This window comes from Rattus norvegicus, chromosome 8 (assembly GCF_036323735.1).
Source record: "Rattus norvegicus strain BN/NHsdMcwi chromosome 8, GRCr8, whole genome shotgun sequence".
In the NCBI taxonomy this organism is placed as follows: domain Eukaryota; kingdom Metazoa; phylum Chordata; class Mammalia; order Rodentia; family Muridae; genus Rattus; species Rattus norvegicus.
This window is the reverse complement of record NC_086026.1, coordinates 82722236-82743303: the sequence shown is the minus strand read 5'-3', so window position 1 is coordinate 82743303 and position 21068 is coordinate 82722236. Positions and strand designations below refer to the sequence as shown.

The 21068-nt window shown below is 46.6% G+C and overlaps 2 protein-coding genes across 2 annotated transcripts; both read right to left on the bottom strand.

Annotated features, from left to right (window-relative positions):
• Nucleotides 1–671: 671 nt before the first annotated feature.
• On the bottom strand, nt 672–9677 carry Rsl24d1 (ribosomal L24 domain containing 1). Its single transcript, NM_001014212.2, has 6 exons — nt 9547–9677; nt 7932–8045; nt 6396–6468; nt 5185–5248; nt 2768–2853; nt 672–1706 (listed from the first exon to the last, which is right to left on the bottom strand). Exons 1-6 carry the CDS (start codon nt 9625–9627, stop codon nt 1633–1635), a joined length of 492 nt encoding a protein of 163 aa, NP_001014234.2. The 5' UTR covers nt 9628–9677; the 3' UTR covers nt 672–1632.
• Nucleotides 9678–18419: 8742 nt separating this feature from the next.
• Khdc3 (KH domain containing 3, subcortical maternal complex member) lies at nt 18420–20324 on the bottom strand. The gene is made up of 3 exons (NM_001106837.1): nt 20117–20324; nt 19798–19977; nt 18420–19631 (listed from the first exon to the last, which is right to left on the bottom strand). The coding sequence occupies exons 1-3, from the start codon at nt 20280–20282 to the stop codon at nt 18673–18675; spliced, it is 1305 nt and encodes a 434-aa protein (NP_001100307.1). The 5' UTR covers nt 20283–20324; the 3' UTR covers nt 18420–18672.
• Nucleotides 20325–21068: the final 744 nt, after the last annotated feature.

The window sequence follows — 21068 nt, the reverse complement described above, 5'->3', positions numbered from 1 at the left end:
TCCCTTTCCCCTCTGACCTTCCTTCTCTCCTACCCAGTATTGGGGGATCGGAAGGGAGGTAGAGATGTAAGAACTCAATAAAATAGCCCAAAAGGTACATCTACAAGACTGTCTCGAAAGAAGGAAAGAAAGAAAGAAAGAAAGAAAGAAAGAAAGAAAGAAAGAAAGAAAGAAAGAGGAAGGAAGGAGGGAAGGAAAGAAGGAAGATAGGAAGGAGATTAGGCATTACTCTGCAACAATATAATACTAAAGATGCAAAATTTATCCTAAATGCCCTATAAAATATACAAGTTCAATTAGGGGGAGGGGTTCAAGACAAAGATTCTGTTGTGTGGCTCTGGCTCCAGCTCTAGATGTTCTCAGGCCCCCACCCCACAGGGTTTCACTGTGTAGTCCTGGCTATCCTGGAACGCAATTGGTAAACCAGGCAGGCCTCAAACTCAAGAGATCCTCCAGCCTCTGCCTCCCCAGTGCTGGAATTAAAGGCACGCCATCACCTGGCTAAGCTTAGCATTCTTGACATAACCATAATATAAAACTACCAAGAAGTATGAAGCACATATTTCCCTTTAACTATACCTCCTACTTATGTGTGCAGAAGCTCTCGTCAAAGAACAACAGACATATACTTTTGTTCAGGACTTTTAAATAAGAGATACGTAGGCATTTACCTTAGAAAGGGCTTTATTTATGTACAAATAATAGTTAGCATTCTATCCATAAGTTCTACTTTCCAAAAGTCAGAGTTCCTTTTTGGTTGTTTTTTTAAGGTTTTAAAAAAAAAAATCAAAAATGCTTGATATGATGGTACATGCCTTAAATCCCAGCACTGGGGAGGCAAAGTGCAGGTGGAACTCTGTGAGTCCAAGGCAGCCTGGTCTAGAGTTTCAGGACAGCCAGACTACACAAAGAGATCTTGTCTTTAAAAAAAAAAAAAAAGAAGAAGGAAGGAAAAGAAAACTGCACACTAAACTTTGAAAGACACGAAGATTCTTCTGCTTCTATATCACTGCTGGGCTGGAAGGAGAGGAGAATCTTTTGGGACAGATGTCACAACTTGGAATTGAGCATTCTCCAAAGCAAAAACAGTAAGGTGCCATTCAGGCAAAGTTTATCAACCCAGCCCTCCTCCACCATCACAGCTGCCTATTAGAATGGCCGAGGCAGGTCAGACAGACCAACATAATTCAGCTGTACTGTATCCTGCCATTACGCAACTCTACTAAGCATACTAGTCCAAAACAAAAGAGACTCAGGTAGACATGAGAACAGTCAGTCCCTGTGTGAGCTCCATTTCAATAACCCTAACAAACAGACGATCCTGATGCAAGGAATATATCACATCATGTCAAATTTCACACTGGCAGGCAGTCAGCTGAGCCATGTTTTGCCCACAGTTCATGTCTTCATCCACACACAAACTGTCCTGTTTGCATGAGCATAGCACAGTGAAGTAGAATGCCGAGTTGAGACCTAACACCCACAAGAGGATGCTTTACAGGCTGCAACATTTAGGGGGAAGCACGTTAAATCACCCTCATCTAAGGGACCTTATGGAACCAATCAATAACTTAGGGGCCAAAAGTCTCTGCTTGACTCCAGTGTGCACAGGGCTGGTTGCAGGCAGCGCGGTCAGGAAGCGTCCTCCATGTCCACATCCTCCTGTAACTGCTGCACCATTTTTTCCTCCAGCTGCTTCCCTTTGCCTTTAAAAGATGCAGAAGACGCAATGTAAAGACAGTGCTCATGGGTGAGATTCTCAAAACTAAACTCAAATTTAAACAGGAGAAAAAAATGTAAAACACAGGAATATAAGTAGGATTCTGCAGAATTGATTCCGGCATTCTACAAAGCATCCTGCTGACCTGCAGTAGTAGCCATTTCTAAAAAGGTAGGAATGCTAGCCAAACTCAGCCAGGTCTTATGAACGCACAAAGCATTCTACAAATGCATTGTCTCACACTTCTGCAAACTATTAAGAACCAGACAGATCCATATGCCCTACGTCACTCCACTAGTGAGTCCATAACCCTCAGCTACCTAGGTGCAGGGTCCGCCTGACCAGGAGAGGCTACTGAGAACTAAAGGAAGCAGGGTCTCTGCTCTTTCTGGGCTCTGCATCATGTGCATTGGAGACAAACACCCCAGGGCTTGGTCTACTTGTTTTGATTAAATTAGGTATAAACATGACCAAAGTAGTCCCTTTACACAAACCCAATCAAGACCTAATTACAGAGTTTACTAATATTTAGTCAAAATTTCCCTCTCCCTTTGAGTCATCTGCATTAAAGAGAATCAATTCTGTACAATTCTGATTGTATTTGCTGCTGGCTACACAAAAGACTAAAGAAAACCTCACCCAGGTAAGAGCAGCAAATGGAAGGTTTTCTTACACAAAGTGCCCCTGGAATGTGGTACCAGGATCACTTGGAGGGCTACAGAGCCTGGGCTTTTGTGTTTATATGCGAAGTTCCGTAGATTGTTCCAAAGCAAACCGAAGTTTGAGAGTTGGAACCTGAAGTGTCTTTTAATCAAAAGTATGAGGCAAACATCATCTATGCAATTAATTATTGCACAATTTTATTTAACTTAAAAGGGCATTTGTGGAAGAATGGAGGGAAGAGAGACCACAAGCCACAGCCTGTCCACAGTGGGGAGACACTGAGTGAACTGCATTCTATAGACAGACCGTACCACCAAAGCACATTTAGAGCATGAGCTGGGACCCAATTACACAACCACAAGTCACTCCGGTCTCTCTACTCACCTGCAAGAGGAGCCCGGATAAGATGGATGTTCTGCTTGACCTCTCTGATGTCCTGAACCTTCTGCAGCTCTTTGTTTTTCTTCAACCTGAGGTAAAATGCACCAAAGCCACACTTCAGTGACAAAACTTCTGAGACTTTAACTCCCACCACCACAGCTTCTGCAGTCACTAATCCCGTGGGCTGCACGGGCACAGGTGGGTACAAAGGGGTGGCCACCCTTCTGCTCCTTTCTCTTCTCCCACCTCCCACTCGGGAACAACTGCTGAGGTCAACAAGGAATCAGCTGGTTCCCAAATGCTGTTTATCCAGCATTTATCAAAGCTAAGGCAAAGTCACCTGTTGAGCCCTTACCAATCGATATCCTCTTCCCTAGTCTATGCCAAAACTATGTTCAAGTTCCTAATTAACAGGGCTTGTATCCTAGCAACCTGTTCACTACACCACTGTACCTAGAGTGTTGCACCTGGGGGCTGAATTCATATCTGCTGACAGAATGAGCACCGTCTGAGGACTCGGTAGAGGTCAGGGCCCATCTCCATGGCAAAGACACAAAGCTCTATCACACAGGCAGTCTCCCGACTGCCAGTGTGTGTGTCCTTCCTCCTCACAGAACACAACCTCCGTGCTGTGTTGCTTTGTTAGGTCTTCAACCATTATAGGAACATAAAACACAGGACATTCATCAGAAACACTGAGCTGTCCTCAAAACATCCATGCTCACCTTCTGAAATGCCAGAAAGCTGCAACAACATAATTTTGTACCAAGACTTCTACTGTGGTTAGTTAGATTAAGGCTAATTTTTGCCAGTGACATGTGGCTCAGTGGGTAGAGGCACTTGCTGTCAAGCCCAACTACCTGAGTTCAATCCCTTGGGCCCTCATAGTGTAAAGAAAGAACCAACTCCTTCAAAGATGTCCTCTGAGTGCCACAAACTTACCAAGGCATGTTCACACACATACAATGACACACTTACAAACAAACAAAATCTTAGGCTGGGTGTGGGGCACACTCCTTTAATCCCAGCACTCAAAAAAGTAGAGGCAGTTGAATCTGAGTTCCAAGCCTTAGAGAGCTATATAGTAAGACCCTGTCTCAATAGACAAAAAAACAAACAAAAAGAGAAAGAGAGAGAGAGAGAGAGAGAGAGAGAGAGACAGAGAGAGACAGAGAGAGACAGAGAGAGAGAGAGAGACAGAGACAGAGACAGAGACAGGTCTGGAGAAATGGCCCAGCGGTTAACAGCACTGCCTACTCTTGTGGGCTCTCCCAGGACCCTCACGGTGGCCCACAACTGTCTGTGAGTCTAGTTCAGATCTGATGCCTTTTTCTGCCTCTGTAGACAGTGCATTTACACATGCAGACACAACACTCATATACAAAATAAAAATCAACCTTTTTTTTAAAAAAAGTTAATAAACAGAAAAAAAGCAAATTTCCCTGCCCTAAAGACAGAGCTCACCCCTGGCTAGGGCAGGGAGAGAGAGAGTGTGCTGCCCAGGAGACAACAAAGAACTCAAAGAGTGAAAACGATGTGTCTCCCACAGAGAGCCTGAAGGACTGCCACCGGGCAGATGTGGGCCACACAAAACATCAAAACAAACACAACAATGTGAGCCACAGCCCTCCAAATGCCACAGGAGGCCTGGACACAGACCCAGTATGCTTAAATGAATAAAGGAGAAAAAGGGAGAGTCGTTCCCCACAGGAGGACATTTCATACTGACTGAGGCCAGACTCCCTGATGGAGACTCAAAGCAAGAAGTCTTGAGAACAACAAGCTCTTTCCAGAATCTTCTCCATTATCAATTACCAAGGACAACACAAGTCTAAGTTCATTCAGGAGAAACCCATAGACAACACTGTAACCCAAGAGTCAAAGTTAACAGGGACAGGACGCAAAAGCAAGGACTCCATGATGACGGAGCATTTCTTCGAATGCATCTAGCTAAACCTAGCCACAAGGAAAAGCAGATAAACCTCAATGAAGAAATGTTCTGTACAACACCCTGAGTGGTATGTACTCTTTAAAACCCTGTACCAGGTAAGACAAAGCAAGACAGAACCTGTCCACATGAAGGGAGCCTGAAGAGATAGGAGCCAATCGATACGTGGGAAGCAGAAGCAGCCTCTGCTGGGCACACAACAGCCCTGTCCTGCCCCATGTCTGCTTCCTATTTGAAATCACATTGTATGTAAGGAAGGAAAGATTCCTATGTGGGACGGATAACCCAAGGCACACTAAGCAGGAAGGACACATGCTCGGCTCACTGTACAGTGGCAGGGAAAAATGCAGAAGTGGTCATCACGCTATTCTTCCTAGGTCTGTGTAAAGTATGAGTTATGTCAAAATAAAAAGGGCTTAAAAATACCAATGCCTCTAGAAACTCATAATTATTCCTCTACACATATACATACCTGTTCATTATGAATTTAGCCTGGCGCTTCTGTTTGATCTCTTCAACTCTCTTCATTGCATCAACTACAAAAATAAATTACAGTTAGCAAACATATACCCATTCAACAAGTCTGCCTATAACAAGCACTGGAAATACTTTTGTGTGACTTTGGCTTAAACTCACTACAAACTACTGACAGCTAAAGGTATGAGATGTTAGCTGTACTCACTAGTCAGGTTTAGTAACATAAAACAGTTTAGGGAACAATGTGAGACCTCCATACTGTGTACATGAAACACTTTCAAGAAGTCTGCTTTTAGGATTCAATACAAAAGATTAACAGAATCCATGCAGAAAAAAAAGCAATACGATACTGCTTCTTCTTTTCTTTTTTTTTAGATACTGTTTCTTAGCAGCATTTTCAGATGTGGGAATGAGCCTGTGAATTCCTGAACAGGTCAACAAGGAACGAACACTGGGGACTACTCAGACGTAGAGAGGGGACTGATAATGATCTGCAAGCTGAAGGCTGCATGAAAGCAGCCACAAGGAGAGAACGCACAGAGAGGTCCTGTCACAACAAAAACACTGCAACCTAAGACAGCAGACACCTATAATACCAGCACTCAGGAAGACAAGGCTGTGAGTTCAAGGCCAGTCATGGCTTCACAGCAAAATCCCCTTAAAAGTAAAAAGAAGGAACTAAGTTTTTTAACACTTTTCCTGCCCACCAACATCCCTGTCTACTTGAAAACATTGATGTTTTCAAATTTTGGGCCTGTAATTTCATATTTAACCAAAAAGCACTTGGATGTACCCTTAAAATCTGTACCGATCACCTTAGGTACAGCATCTTTTCAGCTTACTATGCAAAGCACACAGCAAACTCCTGACCCCAAGAGCAGCCAGTCTAGCATACTGCGTGTGTCTACTTCCTAACCATGTCTCGCCTCACACACTAAAACATTCTCTTTATTTATTCTTTCAGAATTTGTAGTTTTAATTTTGAGTGGACACTTCAAGCTTAATAATTAATTATTTGCATATGGCTACTCCAGCCAATTTCTGATGTATCCAAATTCAGCCAAATTCTAAAAAACACCTTGAACAACTTACAATTAAAGACATAAACCAACAGGACCATTGATATGAGATGAATTAAGTTCGTTATTTACACAAGTCAGCAGCTAGTCACAGAAGGCCTACAGTTCCTGCCACCCCAGGACTTACTAGTTTTATTCCACAGCTCTCGCTGGTATTTCACAGGCTCATTTCTACGTTTTTCAAATTCAAATGAGTTGTCCTGTAAGACAAAACAGAGGGTTGACAGGAAAGGTGGTAAGCAAGCATTGTTTGAAAGTTTCCTTGGCCCAAAATTCTAAAAGACATGTATTAAGACACTGTCCTCCTTATACTGGAGAATACTAGCTTTCGACTGGGTGAAATCGGCTCAGTTGGAGCATCCTTCCTCCCCTCCCTGACCCCTCCCTCCCTCAGTGGCTGTCCAGCATTATAAACTGAAAGGCTTCCCCAATTTCTGAGCTGCCTATGAGAATCACAGGCAGAAATTCCATTATATGAACCATTTTTCCTAGATCAAATCAAATACCAAGAATTCATATTGCTGTAATTTAAGAGCCTGTTACAGTGAAAAGTTATGAAACCACACACCTGCAGTGATAACCTGTGTGGTTCTAGGTCCTCCGAATGGGGGTATTTTGATAGTTGATGAGCATTAATCTGAAGACATGCAAAGTGATCTGCAAAAGCTGCAGGAGCACCTTTGCTTTCAAATGTAACTGACAGAAGATATGGAATATCAACTCTACACTAGTTATTTCTCTTCAGCTCAGTGCCCTCAGCAGTAAGGCAGCTGGGATTGGGAAGGAGCAGGACTGGCACCCTCTCTCAGGCATTAAGATACCCTGCTGCCTCACCTACACTGAGGACTTTTTTTTTTTTTTTTTGATTCTTTTTTTTTTTTTTCGGAGCTGGGGACCGAACCCAGGGCCTTGCGCTTCCTACTGAGCACTCTACCACTGAGCTAAATCCCCAGCCCCTGAGGACTTTTTTTGAAAGGGTAACTGTGATTCGGTCTCCCACCCTACACAGCACCTAGACAGCTCTGGTACTGAGAACAAGGGATGGGTGGACTTATAGATGGTACCTGTAAGTGACAGGAAGGAGGCATGTCACAGGTTTAAGGGGAAGAGACAGCCACAGAGGGACAGGACAACTTACAACTTCTTCCTCCGGCAAAGGACACTTGTGGCTTCTGTCATCTCCCTTTACAGGGACCAAGCACCCCCTAAGTCCTTGGCTTGCCCTAATACCAACACAACTAGCTTTTGCTCTGAGTCCTACCAAGGACATGCAGAAACCCATACATGTCTGTTACAAGCCTCGCCTGGGCCTCGGTGCTACTCAGTGGCACCTCAGCCCATCTCCCAACCCCTCCCAATCCTTAAAGACCAAGTTCCCGCTTCATCCAACCCATTTAAATGATTTTTCTTTTTCTTTGCCAAAGCCACAAACAGTTTTATAGAGAAAGGGCGGGGGGGGGGGGGGAGTGAGGACAAAAGAAAAGAACGAACAACAATGAACGAACTTCTACACACTGGGGTGGGCAGTGCTTCCCTTTTCCGAAGTCCACAGAACAACGGATTTTAGGATCATGTGAGAATGAGACTTTCCATAGCCAAATAAAAAAGCAGTCACAAACACACAACAGGACCCACTCCAGGCCAGGCCACCAGCTGTACTCACCACCGTGAGCTCTTTGCCTGCTGCTTTACGGAAGGCCTTAGTCCACCTGACCTTTCGTGGGTTCCTCTTCTTCTTGAAGTTTTTATGACACTTGGATTTGCAGAATCGGAACACCTACAGGACACTCGAGTTAGAATGCTGAAGAGTCAGCCATGAAGACGTTTCTATCACAAGATACACTCCCTATACCCCCACCAAAAAAAGCTACCGTAAGGGTTGGGGATTTAGCTCAGCGGTAGAGCGCTTGCCTAGCTAGCACAAGGCCCTGGGTTCGGTCCCCAGCTCCGAAAAAAAAAAAAAAAAGCTACCGTAAATCAAAAAAACAACACTCACGTAGAACTCCTGAGGACAACGCCTAGAATCACATGTAACATCATACACCATCCCTACCAGGCTAAGAACCCTAAAGCAAGCCATCACTGATCACTTAGAGATAATACCTTACACTGGCCTTAAGTGAAGGAATATTCTAAGAAAAGCTCCCTAAAGACCTTCTCCATTTGTTTAATTCTCAAAACTCTCAAAACTATTTTCCTATATCCCTAGTGAGGGTGAGTTTTGGGTGACACTGAAATCCCATTTGTTTCCTTCTGTCATTCCGGCTGAAAGCACAATTTTCAAAAATAATAGGTCACTCTTCCTTTTCATTTCCGGTGTCTATCCTTAACTATGAGTTACAGTGAATCCCTTTTTTGCTGTTGTTCTGAAACAAAGTCCTACAGTGTAGTCCAGGCTGGCCTGCAACTTGGAATCCTCCTGCCTCGGCCTTCAACCTACTTGGATTACAAACATTTGCCTCCATGCTGTGTGCTGGATGTGTTCTTAAAGACCATACTCACAGGTCTGAGTCTTTACTATTTTAATTCCCCAAAGCAGCAGCAACTTTCAACTTACTAACACTTCAGTGTGTTCTTGAAATGAAAAGTAAGGCTTTTACAAGTCTAAGCTGCATTACTTTGTTACGTGTAAAAATTATGCAATCTCTGTGTCAATGAAGAAACATAAAAAAGTAAGCCTTTGAGGTTAGTGAGTGTTAGCAAAGAAAGCTAAGTCTCGGGATGGGGATTTAGCTCAGCGGTAGAGTGCTTGCCTAGCAAGCGCAAGGCCCTGGGTTCGGTCCCCGGCTCCGAAAAAAGAAAAAAAAAAAAAAAGAAAAAGAAAAGAAAGCTAAGTCTCATAACTAAAACGTGTGATCCAGAAGAAGGCCTATACATAATACTTTTGCTTACATACTCCATTCCATGAAAACCTGCAAGAAGTGGAATAGTGAAGGTTGCCGAGGAAGTCAGTTCCCCAAAAAATCCCCATCCTGTCTCTGTCCTCGCTCACCTCCAGCAACAATGCAAAAGTCTATTAGGCCCAGACACCGTGTCCATTAACCTCTACAGACACTCCCACCTCCCACGGTCCCTGGACGTCAGCCTGAAGCCTCCTTAAGCATGAATAGACCGACTTCCAGATGGCCTGCGGATGGGATGTGCGTCTGACAGCAACGAGGAGACCTCGCCAGCAGTGAACCAAGGCCGGGTCCAGCCCAGGCGCACAGAACCGGGCGCGAGAAGGGCGCGCTCCAGTCTCCCAGCCGTCCGGAGCGTGCGGGCCACGGCCGCCTCACCTTGCAATCGTTGCGGACGAACATCATGCCGTGGCCTGGGTAGATCGGCCCGGAGCAGAAATAACACTTCTCGATCCTCATATTGACACCGCGTGGGACCCACCTTCCCGACGCGGAGCGTGAGAGGAAGTAGTACGTCACTTCCTGGCCGCCGGAAGCAACTCCCTGACCCGACCCGGAAATGGTATGTACAATGCTAGCTGAGCGTAAAGGCGCCTCCCAAACCACGTGTGCGCAGCTGCATCCACGTCCCGCGCAGACTCAGAGGCTATAGACAGCATCTGGAAGTCGCTTGTGAGAACTTGTGTACTGGCGCTCAGGACTTTTCCCTGTATACTCATTTCATATCGCTATTGCGGTGTTTGTACTTTGCCACGAGTAGGCTCTCCACACCGGATTGTGGCCAAAGTCTGCTTTACCTCAGGCTTGCCTTCCCTAAAGGATTTGACAGGAGTACTCAACTAGAACCTCTACCCTGGTTTTAGGAGAGCAACCTACTATAAATCAGGACAGCTTGGACGAGTTGGTTCTCTCCTCTCACTATGTGGATCCCGGGGAATGATCACAGGTCACTTACCCTGATTTTGTATTTTGAAAAAGGGTCCCATTTTGGAACTGGCAATGTAAACCAAACTGGCCTCAAACTAGTAAGAGATCTCCCTGCCTCTGCCTCCCTAGTACTGGGATTAAAGGGGTGTACCACCAGGTGCTGGAGAGATGACTCGGGTTAAAAGCACTGGCTGTTCCAGAGGACCTAGGTTTGATTCCCACCACCCACACACACATCTGTAACTCCAGTTCCAGAGGCATATGATGCCCTCTTCTGGCCTCTGCAGGCACCAGGCACACACACAGTACACTGACATAGGTAAGCAAACTTCCTACACACAAAATAAAATTATAAGGGGAGGGGAGCTGGAGTGAAGAGCACTGGCTGCTCTTCCAGAGGACCTGGTTCCAAAGGACATGTAGGCAAAACACCAATGCACATGAAAATAAAAACTTTTTAAAGGGGGAGGGGGGGTACTACCATGCCTTGCTATTCTTAAAATAGTATTTTATGTGTTTTACTTGTTTAGTAGATGCACAGTGTGTGTGCTGTGCCGGTCAAGGTCAGTTCCCCTGGAACTGGAGTTATAGATAGGTGTGAGTCTCCATGTGGCTCCTGGGATTGAACTCAAGTCCTCTGGAAGAGCAGCCAGTGCTCTTAGCCTCTAAGTCATCTCTCCAGTACCTCATTCTGTTTTTGAGGTCTCCATCTCCATATATACCCTGGGGTTCCCTGGAAATCATGATCCTTCTGTCTCTGTGCTGGTATTGTAGAGGTATGTCACCATACTGGCTTGATATTTACCTGTTGATCACATATTGGAATACTTAAAATATGTTCTGAGAAGCCAAACCTCCTCCATTTTGGGACTGGCCTCCATTTTAAAAGAAAAAAAGCCTGAGAACTTGACCTGCAGCTGAACCCAAGTACCCAGGAAGGACCCCACAGCTTGTCCTGAACCAGAGTTATTCCCTCCTCAGTTCCTAGCAACAGTTAATCAAAGATTAGTCTGACTGTTTCAAATGTACTTTCAGATGCTGGTCAAGTATCAAGTCTTGCTTCAGAGCACCCACCGTCAGCACACAATAGTCATTCAATTAGATACTTGCCAGGCTAAACTCCCCTCACTTGGTCACCATTCCTATAAAGCCTTGTCCCCCTAAGACCTCGGGGCTACACCCTCCCATTCTCCTGTCAGAGATTGTGTTGCCCGAGCTCAAGCTTGTAATAAAGACTCTTTACTGGCTGATTTTGTGTGTCAACTTGGCACAAACTGGAGTTATCACAGACAAGGGAGCCTTCCTTGAGGAAATGCCTCCATGAGATCCCGCTGTAAGGCATTTTCTCAATTAGTGTTCAAGGGTACAAGGGAGGACCCAGCCTATTGTGGATGGTAGTCTTAGGTTCTATAAGAGAGCAAGCTGAGCAAGCCAGGGGGAGCAAGCCAGTAAGTAACATCCCTCCATGGCCTCTGCATCAGCTCCTGCTTCCTGACCTGCTTGAGTTCCAGTCCTGACTTCCTTTGGTGATGAACAGCAGTGTGGAAGTGTGAACTGAGTAAACCCTTTCCTCCCCAACTTGCTTCTTGGTCATGATGTTTTGTGCAGGAATAGAAACCCTGACTAAAGACAAGGCTCTAATGTGATTGCATCAGAATCGGCTCCTTGGTGATTGCTTTGGGTTCACAAACATTCCCTGGCACAACATTTCAAGTAAAACATACTACTCCTGGGTGGCAGATCTTCAAGAGCCCCAGGACAGCCAGGGCTACACAGAGAAACCCTGTCTTGAAAAGAAAGAAAAAGAAAACTAGGGCTGGAGAGATGGCTCAGCGGTTAAGAGCACTGTGTGCTCTTCCAGAGGTCCTGAGTTCAAATCCCAGCAACCACATGGTGGCTCACAACCATCTATAATGAGATCTGGTGCCCTCTTCTGGAATTCTTAATCATAATAAATAAATAAATAAATCTTTAAAAAAAAAAAAGAAAAAGAAAACTAAGTTTCTGGCTAAGACTGGTGATGCACGTCCTTAACACCCATACTCAGGATGCAAAGGTAAGCTGTAGGGGGAGTTCTACCTACTCTGTGGGTTCTACCCAGCCTGGTTTATGTAGCAAGTTGCAGGTCAGCCAGAATTACTTATTGAGGGCCTGTCAAAGGAAGAGGGAGGAGGGAGCTTCATGGCTACCAGAAATAGGAGAATGACATATACCCCGTATTGTGTACCTAATACTGCTAGACAAAGCCGCTCTACAGGCTTGCCTACCCTCCTTTCCCACTGGCCTGTGTATCATCTTGATCAAACATAACCACATGTCCTGTGTGCTAGGATCAAACCCAAGGTCTTAGACCAGTGCCTTGGGCCTCAGACCCCAAACAGATGCAACTAAGGAATGAAATTGTTTTTCTAGCTTTCTGACCAGGAGGTGTGGCCTTGTTGGGGGAAGTGTCAAAAGGGGCAGCTTTGAGCTTTCAAAAAGCCTATGCACTTTTCTTAGTTCTGACCTGTGCTTTGTGGGTCAGGTTTAAGCTTTCAGCTACTGCTCCAGGGCCATGCCTGCCCACTGCTATGCTCCATGCTCTTAGGGAACAAAGGTTTTATTTCAGCTCACAGCCTGGAGTCAGGGAAGTCAGAGCTCAAACTGATATAGAGCCCATGAAGGAGTGCAGCCTATTGGCTTACTCAGCCTGCATTCTTATAGCATCCAGGACCACCAGCCCAAAGGTGGCATCACCCAAAGCAAGCTGGGCCCTTCCACATTTATCAAGAAATAGCACCACAGGCTTGTCCACCGGCCCATTTGTTGAGGGCATTTTCTCAGCTGAGATAACTTGTGTGGGGCTGACATAAAAACCAGACAGCAGGGGCTGGGAATTTAGCTCAGTGGTAGAGCGCTTGCCTAGGAAGCGCAAGGCCCTGGGTTCGGTCCCCAGCTCCGAAAAAAAGAACCAAAAAAAAAAAAAAAAAAAAAAAACCAGACAGCAGACACCTATGGCAACACAGCAAGTCTCCATTGACAAGAAGAGAGGAAAATTGGGGGAGGGATGAATATTAAAATGAGGAAGAAGAAAACAGAGCAAAGGGGGAAAGAAATAGCTTAATTTTACAATCATTTAAAATTAATGTATATGAGTTTGGAGAGAGAGTTCTGTGCCTAAGAGCAGTTTTTCTTGTGGAGAACCCAGATTTGGTTCCTAGGAAGCTCCTGGCAGCCAGCAACCACTTGTAACTCCAATTTCAAGGAATAAGCAGCTGCCTTCTGGCTCCCACGAGCACTGCAACACACATAGTACATATACATACATGTAGGCAAAACACTTATTCTCAAAGAATTCAAAAATAAATATTGGGGCTTGGGAGAGGTCTCAGCAGTTAAAAGCATATACCTCTCATGTGGCTCATAACTCCAGCTACAAGAGATTGGAATCTCTAGCATCAACAGGTACCTGTACACACATGCACCTGTACACACATGCACACATGTACACACACACAAGCACGAATGCACAAGCACAAATGCACACATATCCATCCCCCAAATTTCCTGCTTTCCCTATCAATGAAGTTTTGCTGTGCTGCCGTGTGTGTGTGTGTGTGTGTGTGTGTGTGTGTGTGTGTGTGTGTGTGTGTGTACACTAAGACAGATGTGGTGGCCCATGCCTTTAATCTCAGGCTGCTGAGGCAGGTAGATCTGCTAAATGTACATGTATATAGTTTCAGGAATGCAGTGAATACTAGAATGCCTCTCTTTTGAAAACCATTCATAGATACACCTTTCCCTCAATTTTATATAATTTTGTGCACGTGACTGTGCATGTGTGGGAATTGGCTCTCTCCTTCCCTCCTTGTGGGTACCAGAGATTGAACTCAGGCCCTCAGCCTTGATAGCAGGCACCCTGACCTACTGAGTCATCTCTCTGGCCACTCGACCAATATTTTATTTATTTTGATAAAGGGATCATTCTATAAAGATCGTAATAATGATGACCAATAAATCTACTTTAACAGTGAGAGTGAATGTACCGTCTCAGATGTACACATTTGACAAAGGTGGGCAGTCAAAAAAAAGGGTAGAGCTTAAAAGCCAATGGCAAAGCTACATGGGCAAAACAGACTGGCAACATTGATTGTAAACAAGAGGGAGTAGCTGTCATAGCTCAGGAGATGACAGATTCTTGCAGTCCTTTTTAGGACTGCGTGGTATTATAATCTCAAAGTGTTGCTTCTTCAACACAATTCTACTCAACAGCTGTACAGAACCGCAACGAAGAGTGCCAGTGAAACTGGTCATTTCTGCCGGAGAAATACATGGCCTTGAGGACGTAAGGAAGACCAGCAATCTTGAAGTGGGAAAACTTCAGAGGAGGGTGCTCTGCTGTGCTTGGTGCCAAATGCATTGCTTTACGTATTTCTGAGTGCTGAGAGGAACCCAGAGCCCTGCACATGCCAGAGAAGTGTTCTATCCTTACCAAGGCTCATCTTCAGCCAGTGGTTTCTTTGGAAAGGCATGTACGTTTTGAAGGATGTATCTTTGTGTGGATTTGCGACCAGCAGAGAGCCTTGGAGTTCCTGGAACTGGAGACACAGACCATTGAGTCACCCGAATGTGGGTGCTGGCGAGTGAACTCTGTAGCACAGTTCATGCCACCTCTCCAGTCCCTGTTTAAGTTTAAAAATTAACTCATTTCTTCATATATATAAATTACATATAAAGGATATCACATTTAAAGTTTTTGGGCATCTTACTTTTTTTTTTTATTTTAGTTTTTTGAGACAGGGTTTCTCTGTGTAGACCTGGCTGTCCTGGAACTCACTCTGTAGACCAGGCTGGCCTTGAACTCTAAAGAGATCTATCTGCCTGCCTCTGCCTCCTGAATGCTAAGATTAAAGGTGTAGGTCACCCACCACCACCCACAGTTTAACACTGATTTAAGCTCAGATGTGGTGGACATAGTGCTCAGGCCTGGGGCTTCATTGTTCTAGGAGAGTGGAGGTGTGAGCAAGGCAGGCAGATTTGATGTTTTAGTCCAGCCCAAGCGTCTTAGTGGCAGCATTGTGTCTCAAGGTTTTACAGCTGGAGCTGTAACTCAGTTATATCCTGAAGTGTCGCCAAGCAAGTACAAAGCTGTGGGTTTGGATTTGGTTCCCAGCACTGCATAAACCAGAAATAGTAGCACACGCCCGTATCCCAGCAGTTGGAGGTAGAGGCAGAAAGATCAGAAATTCAATAATATCCTTAGCTATATAGTGACTTCCAGGTCAGCCTGAGCTACAAGACCATGTCTCAAAAAAAATTTTTAAAAAAAAGCATCTGTGAACAAGTCAATTATAGAGTACCTACCTGCCCGGCAGTTCAGGCCTCTAGTGCTTTCTCTAACCAAAGATGTTTCACACATACATTACCATATTCTTTGAAAGTCATTTTAGACCTATTCTGTAAGTGCAGAGTGTTCCTTCATTTCAAAACAGTCAATAAATTCCTTTTCCAGGCATTTAGACAAAAGCCAGCACTCCCTCCAAGGCTAGAATATAATTTCCTACTTCCTGAAAGGAGTCGTTCTTATCTCTGGCTAACAGAGACGTTAGGCTCCATTAACATAGGCTTGTGGTCCGGGTTCACAGAGCAAGGTCAATGCTAGCCTCTAGGCTCCCTCAGTCTACCCACAAGTACCCAATCCCAAACAATCCAACAAATACAATATATCCCCCTCGCCCCACCCTGCTCCCTTCTCTCTACTCTCCCAACAGCCAGCCTTGGGAGTATGGGATAAACTTTCACCTTTTCCACCCACAGAGTAGCTATTTGAGTTTCTTCACCCTTTTCGCTCACTATCTTTCTTTCTTTTTTTTTTTTTTTTTTTTTTTTTTTTCCCGGAGCTGGGGACCGAACCCAGGGCCTTGCGCTTCCTAGGTAAGGGCTCTACCACTGAGCTAAATCCCCAGCCCCACTATCTTTCTTGTAAAAAGGAAATCTGAAAGCTAATGTGGGCAGTGCACTGTAACTCCAGCATCAGGAGACAGAGGCAAGAAAACCAGTTCTAAGTCATCTTCCACTATGCACAATCCCTACCTTTCTATCCCCCCGCACCCCCCCAACACACAAGAAGAGCCTCTAGTCCCACCACTTGGGAACACTGCCACAAGTCCCAGGCAGTGAGAGCCCCTGTAACAACCCTGAAACAAGCTGCAAAGGGTAATGTAATTCTACCACGGAAGGGAAGTATGGTGGCTCACTACTGTAATCCGCCCACTTTAGAGACTGGAGCAGGAGAGCACCACAGCCAGCCAACAAGCGCTATGGAGAAAGACTGTCTGGAAGGAAGGCATCTTCAGGAAAATAGGTGAAGTGCATCAGACCAAGGAAAACAAGCTGTCTTAGACCCAATATGCTCTTTCTCATTACAGGGAATATAAATTCAAAGAAATAAGCTAAACGCAGAGACAAAGGTCATAACTGGCAAATTAATCAAGTCAGAGTCCATGTTACCAAATAGAATGTAATCATGAAACCCATTTATACAGTATAAACAAGGTAAAAGTTGTGGTTTTAAATCTTTAGAATTAAAAAAAAAAAATCTTTAGAATTGGCCAGTGTGGTGCTCAAAATTAACCTGTAAGCCACCCCTGCTCAGAAACCAGGTATTTTCCTGGAATGCTGGGAATTGGAGTTCTTGGGAGATAAGCCTCATGGGAAAGTAAGATGGCCTATACATTTGCCCTTACAAGGCCCTGCAATATACATGGCTAGAGGCCATTCCAACAGGGAAATTTCTCGGGAATGTTCCTGACCAAATTCCATTTCTTCTTGGTCAGTATTGAATATTTAATAAATGCTTGCTTCACATTTGGCCCAAAATGGTAGAGTTGGTTTTTCTGGTGAACCTCAGGACTAAACAGTTTTTCTGGTGAATGGCGAGATTAACACTAGATACAGGGAGACACTCCCACATTCCTATCATTATGAGGTAATTGTGGGTCAGCTGGGAGATGGTGGCACATGCCTTTAATCCCAGCACTAGGGAGGCAGAGGCAGACAGATCTGAGTTCTAAGCCAGCAGGAACTATGCAGTGAGTTATTATAAGCCAGTCAGGGCTATACAGTGAGACCCTGCCTCAAAAGAACAGAACATGCCCATGTAAAGGTTCCTTAAACTTGGTATCCCACCCTCAAAAAATAATGTCTCTGTTCAGCTTTGTCATCCAGACATGGGCTCTGCTTCCCAAGTGCCAATCTCCCAAGCTCTACTCTCCCCTCCTCCGCCATTATCTTCTAGAATGAGACAGGGTCTGTCTCCCTGTGCAGCTCCAGGTGGCCTGAACTTCAAGTCTGCCTGGCCCAGATTCCCAAGGGCTGAGAATAAAGTCCTGTACCACCACACCCTGCCTCCTGGGATCGCTACCAGCTGCTAGCCCCACCACCTGAATGTTTCTACTCAAACTGCTCAAAAGCAGCACTCCGTTGCCTTCACCTTAGATTTCTGAGACATGGGACATGCCACATGCCCCCCACCCCCCACCCAGTTCAGGAAGCACAGGAAGTCCTGAGGCTAACAGCTTTGTAGTTGGTCTCAGCCCTCCTACAATCCCCCCCACCTCCCACCCCATCTTCCCAAAGAGACACTAGCCAAAGTCTGCAGTAGCTAGTGGCAACTGGTTACAACCAGCTTGGTTTCCATGTTTTAATCCACTTTACACGACCATCATAGCCCCCTATCCTCCCCTTACAAATCCTTCCCCCTCCATTGCCCAAGCGAAGGGGAGACCCCCACCTTGGGTACCAACAAACCTTAGGACATCTAGTCCCAGCAGGACTAGGTACCTTCTCTCCTATTGAGGCCCACCCAGGCAGTCCATGTAAGAAGGAAAGGTATCCAATGGCAGGGAATAGAGACCAAGCCAGCCACAAGCACAGTGTTAGGTGGCCCACATGAAGACCAAGCCACATATTTGCTACAAATGTGTAAAGGGGGGGGGGGGGGGGCTGGGAGGGCTCGGTTTGGCCCGAATGCTCCCTGGCTGGTTGACCCAGTCTCTTTGGAGCACAGCAATCAAACCTTTCAAAGCCAGTTATCAAGTAACAGTTTCACACAGCAGTCTGCTCAAGATACACAATCAGAAGAGCCAACGGCCCTTAAAGGGATCTCTCCAAACACCTGGATGTATTGGGTTAAGCAGCCCAGTGGAGGCGTCTGATCCTGGGGGTGCCAGGATGGGGACCAACTATCCAAGGCATTCCTCCACTCCCGGGGAAGATAGTGAGGGTGTCCAAACTGCTGCTGGAGAGGAGCACTGTTCCCATATCACCACTCAAACACAGACCATAGGCATGCAATTTTTATTCCAATACTCTAAATTGTTTGCAAACATGTAACACAAGGGGGAAACAAAACCGCTCTACTCCGTTCTTCCCAATTCCTAGGGTAAAAACAACCAGAAAGAAAGATGAAGGGAGTCAGTCTTAGGCAGGCTGAGGTTTAAGACCACTGGCCTTACTCAGCCCCAGGCTAACGCCCTGCCTCTAGGTTCTGGATTTGCAGGTGTGTGCCATTTATCTTGGCTCACACCAGAGATGCATTTATAACATGACAAAGGGTTCCCAGACAGCTCTTGAAGGGCGAATTATGACATAGCTGTCATCCAAGGAAGTCTCGGTATCCCCCCCCTCAAGATCCTCAGGACACTTCTGGGACAAGGCCTCAGAGGCATCTACAGAATGCCGCTGGGTGGCACCCTCACAGACTTCAATGGGAGACTGCCCATTGACATCCTGGTGGACTTTCCCTGAAGTGTGCTGGGCGAAGGCTTCACCAGCCTTCAACTGAACCAACTGGGTATCATCAGCGACCTCCACGGGAGTCTGCTGCGTGGCAGCCTCACGGACCTGCACCGGGGCCGGCTGAGTGGCAGCGTCGCGGACCTGCACCGGAGCCGGCTGGGTGGCAGCGTCGCGGACCTGCACCGGAGCCGGCTGGGTGGCAGCGTCGCGGACCTGCACCGGAGCCGGCTGGGTGGCAGCGTCGCGGACCTGCACCGGAGCCGGCTGGGTGGCAGCGTCGCGGACCTGCACCGGAGCCGGCTGGGTGGCAGCGTCGCGGACCTGCACGGGAGCGGGCTGAGTGGCAGCGTCGCGGACCTGCACGGGAACGGGCTCGGTGGCAGCGTCGCGGACCCGCACGGGAACGGGCTGGGTGGCAGCGTCGCGGACCCGCACGGGAACGGGCTGGGTGGCAGCGTCGCGGACCCGCACGGGAACGGGCTGGGTGGCAGCGTCGCGGACCCGCACGGGAACGGGCTGGGTGGCAGCGTCGCGGACCTGCACGGGAACGGGCTGGGTGGCTACCTCGTGGACCTGCACCGGAGCCACCTGGGTGGCAGCGTCGCGGACCTTCACGGGAGCCGGCTGGATGGCAGCGTCGCGGACCTGCACCGGAGCCACCTGGGTGGCAGCGTCGCGGACCTTCACGGGAGTCGGCTGGGTGGTCGCCTTACTGGCGGCCATAAGACGACGCTCAACTCCAGCCTCCAGAGCCTCCTCTGAGTTGGAAGAAAGCAGTGTTAAGGAGGCCAAAAAGGACAACCACTCCTGTAACGTGAGTTCCTAAACACAAGGTCATCTGGCCTTTAGAACATTTCCAAAACCCACTTTCCCAAGGTGGAGCTCTCCCAAGGATAGCCCTACCAACTCCTGACCCATACTTACTTTCCATCAACTTCATGCGGCAGAAGTGAGCCACGTTAGAAAGCATCTGAGCCACGTCCTTTTGAAAATTAGGCGGTCCGAATATCAAAATCTCAGCTTGCTTTTCGGGGCCCCAGACGTTCACGTGAATCAGGACATGCAACGTACACTCAACATGCGGGATGTGCTCTCCGTCCTTTCCTGGACAGGGAGCAGGGGGAACCTGAGCGTGAGATGGCTTCCATTTCTTGGGGCCACAGCCACTGGAGTTGTTTTTCAATACATCAGAGTGTATATAGGGGTCAGGAAAAGGTTACCTTTGCCTTCCCAGTTCACCTACCAAACATGATTTCCACTAGCGTAGGTTCCACGTACATTTTTTTTGGATCTTCCAGGTACTCGACATGGAACCACTTGGGCAGCCTGGGCTCTCCGACAATTTCATAGGCTTTACCTAGTTTGTGCTTCAGCTGAACGAGCGTCCGAAACGTCTTCAGAGTGGCCATACTGTACCAGTCGAAAGCCTACCCAACCGCAAAATCAAAGAACTCAAGGTAGCTGAGCTCGGAGCCCTATTTCAAGGGCAGTTCACTGGCCCCTTCCCACTCAAGTCCTTCCAATTGGATCTCAATCCTCCCAGAAGCCCCACCTCTGCTCAAGGCCTCACTGGCTACACCTGGGGTGGGGGTGGGGCAGCTCGCTGACCCTAGAGGGAGAACCTGTTTTCTTTCTTCCTTTTAAGATTTTTCTTTATTATATATAAGTACACTGTTCAGACACACCAGAAGAGGGCATCAGATCTTATTACAGATGGTTGTGAGCCACCATGCATGTGGTTGCTGATTTGAACTCAGGACCTCTGGAAGAGCAGTCAGTGAGTGCTCTTAACTACTGAACCTTTTCTCCAGCCTGTTGATTTCTATTTTTAGGGTGTGTGTTGGGAAGCATCAAATATCTTAAGTGTGAACACAGCGGGATGATGACAGTAGACCCAACATCAGGACAGAGTGTTACCTGACTTCAAGGCCAATTTAATCTCACATGTGGCGAGGCTATGGTGGCAAATGTCTTTAATCTCAACACTCAAGAGTCAGAGACAGGCTAATCTCTGAGTTCAAGGTCACCCTAGTCAATAAAGCACATTCCAGAACTGTATCCCCAAAACAAAGTCTCACAGTCCCTGCACCTTAACTCTTGAGTTGCCCCCGCCCCCGGTTCCAAATTTCCATATACTTTTAAATTTGTTTTCTGTTGCTTTTGGTTTTAAGACAGGCCCAGGCAGGAATTAAGAC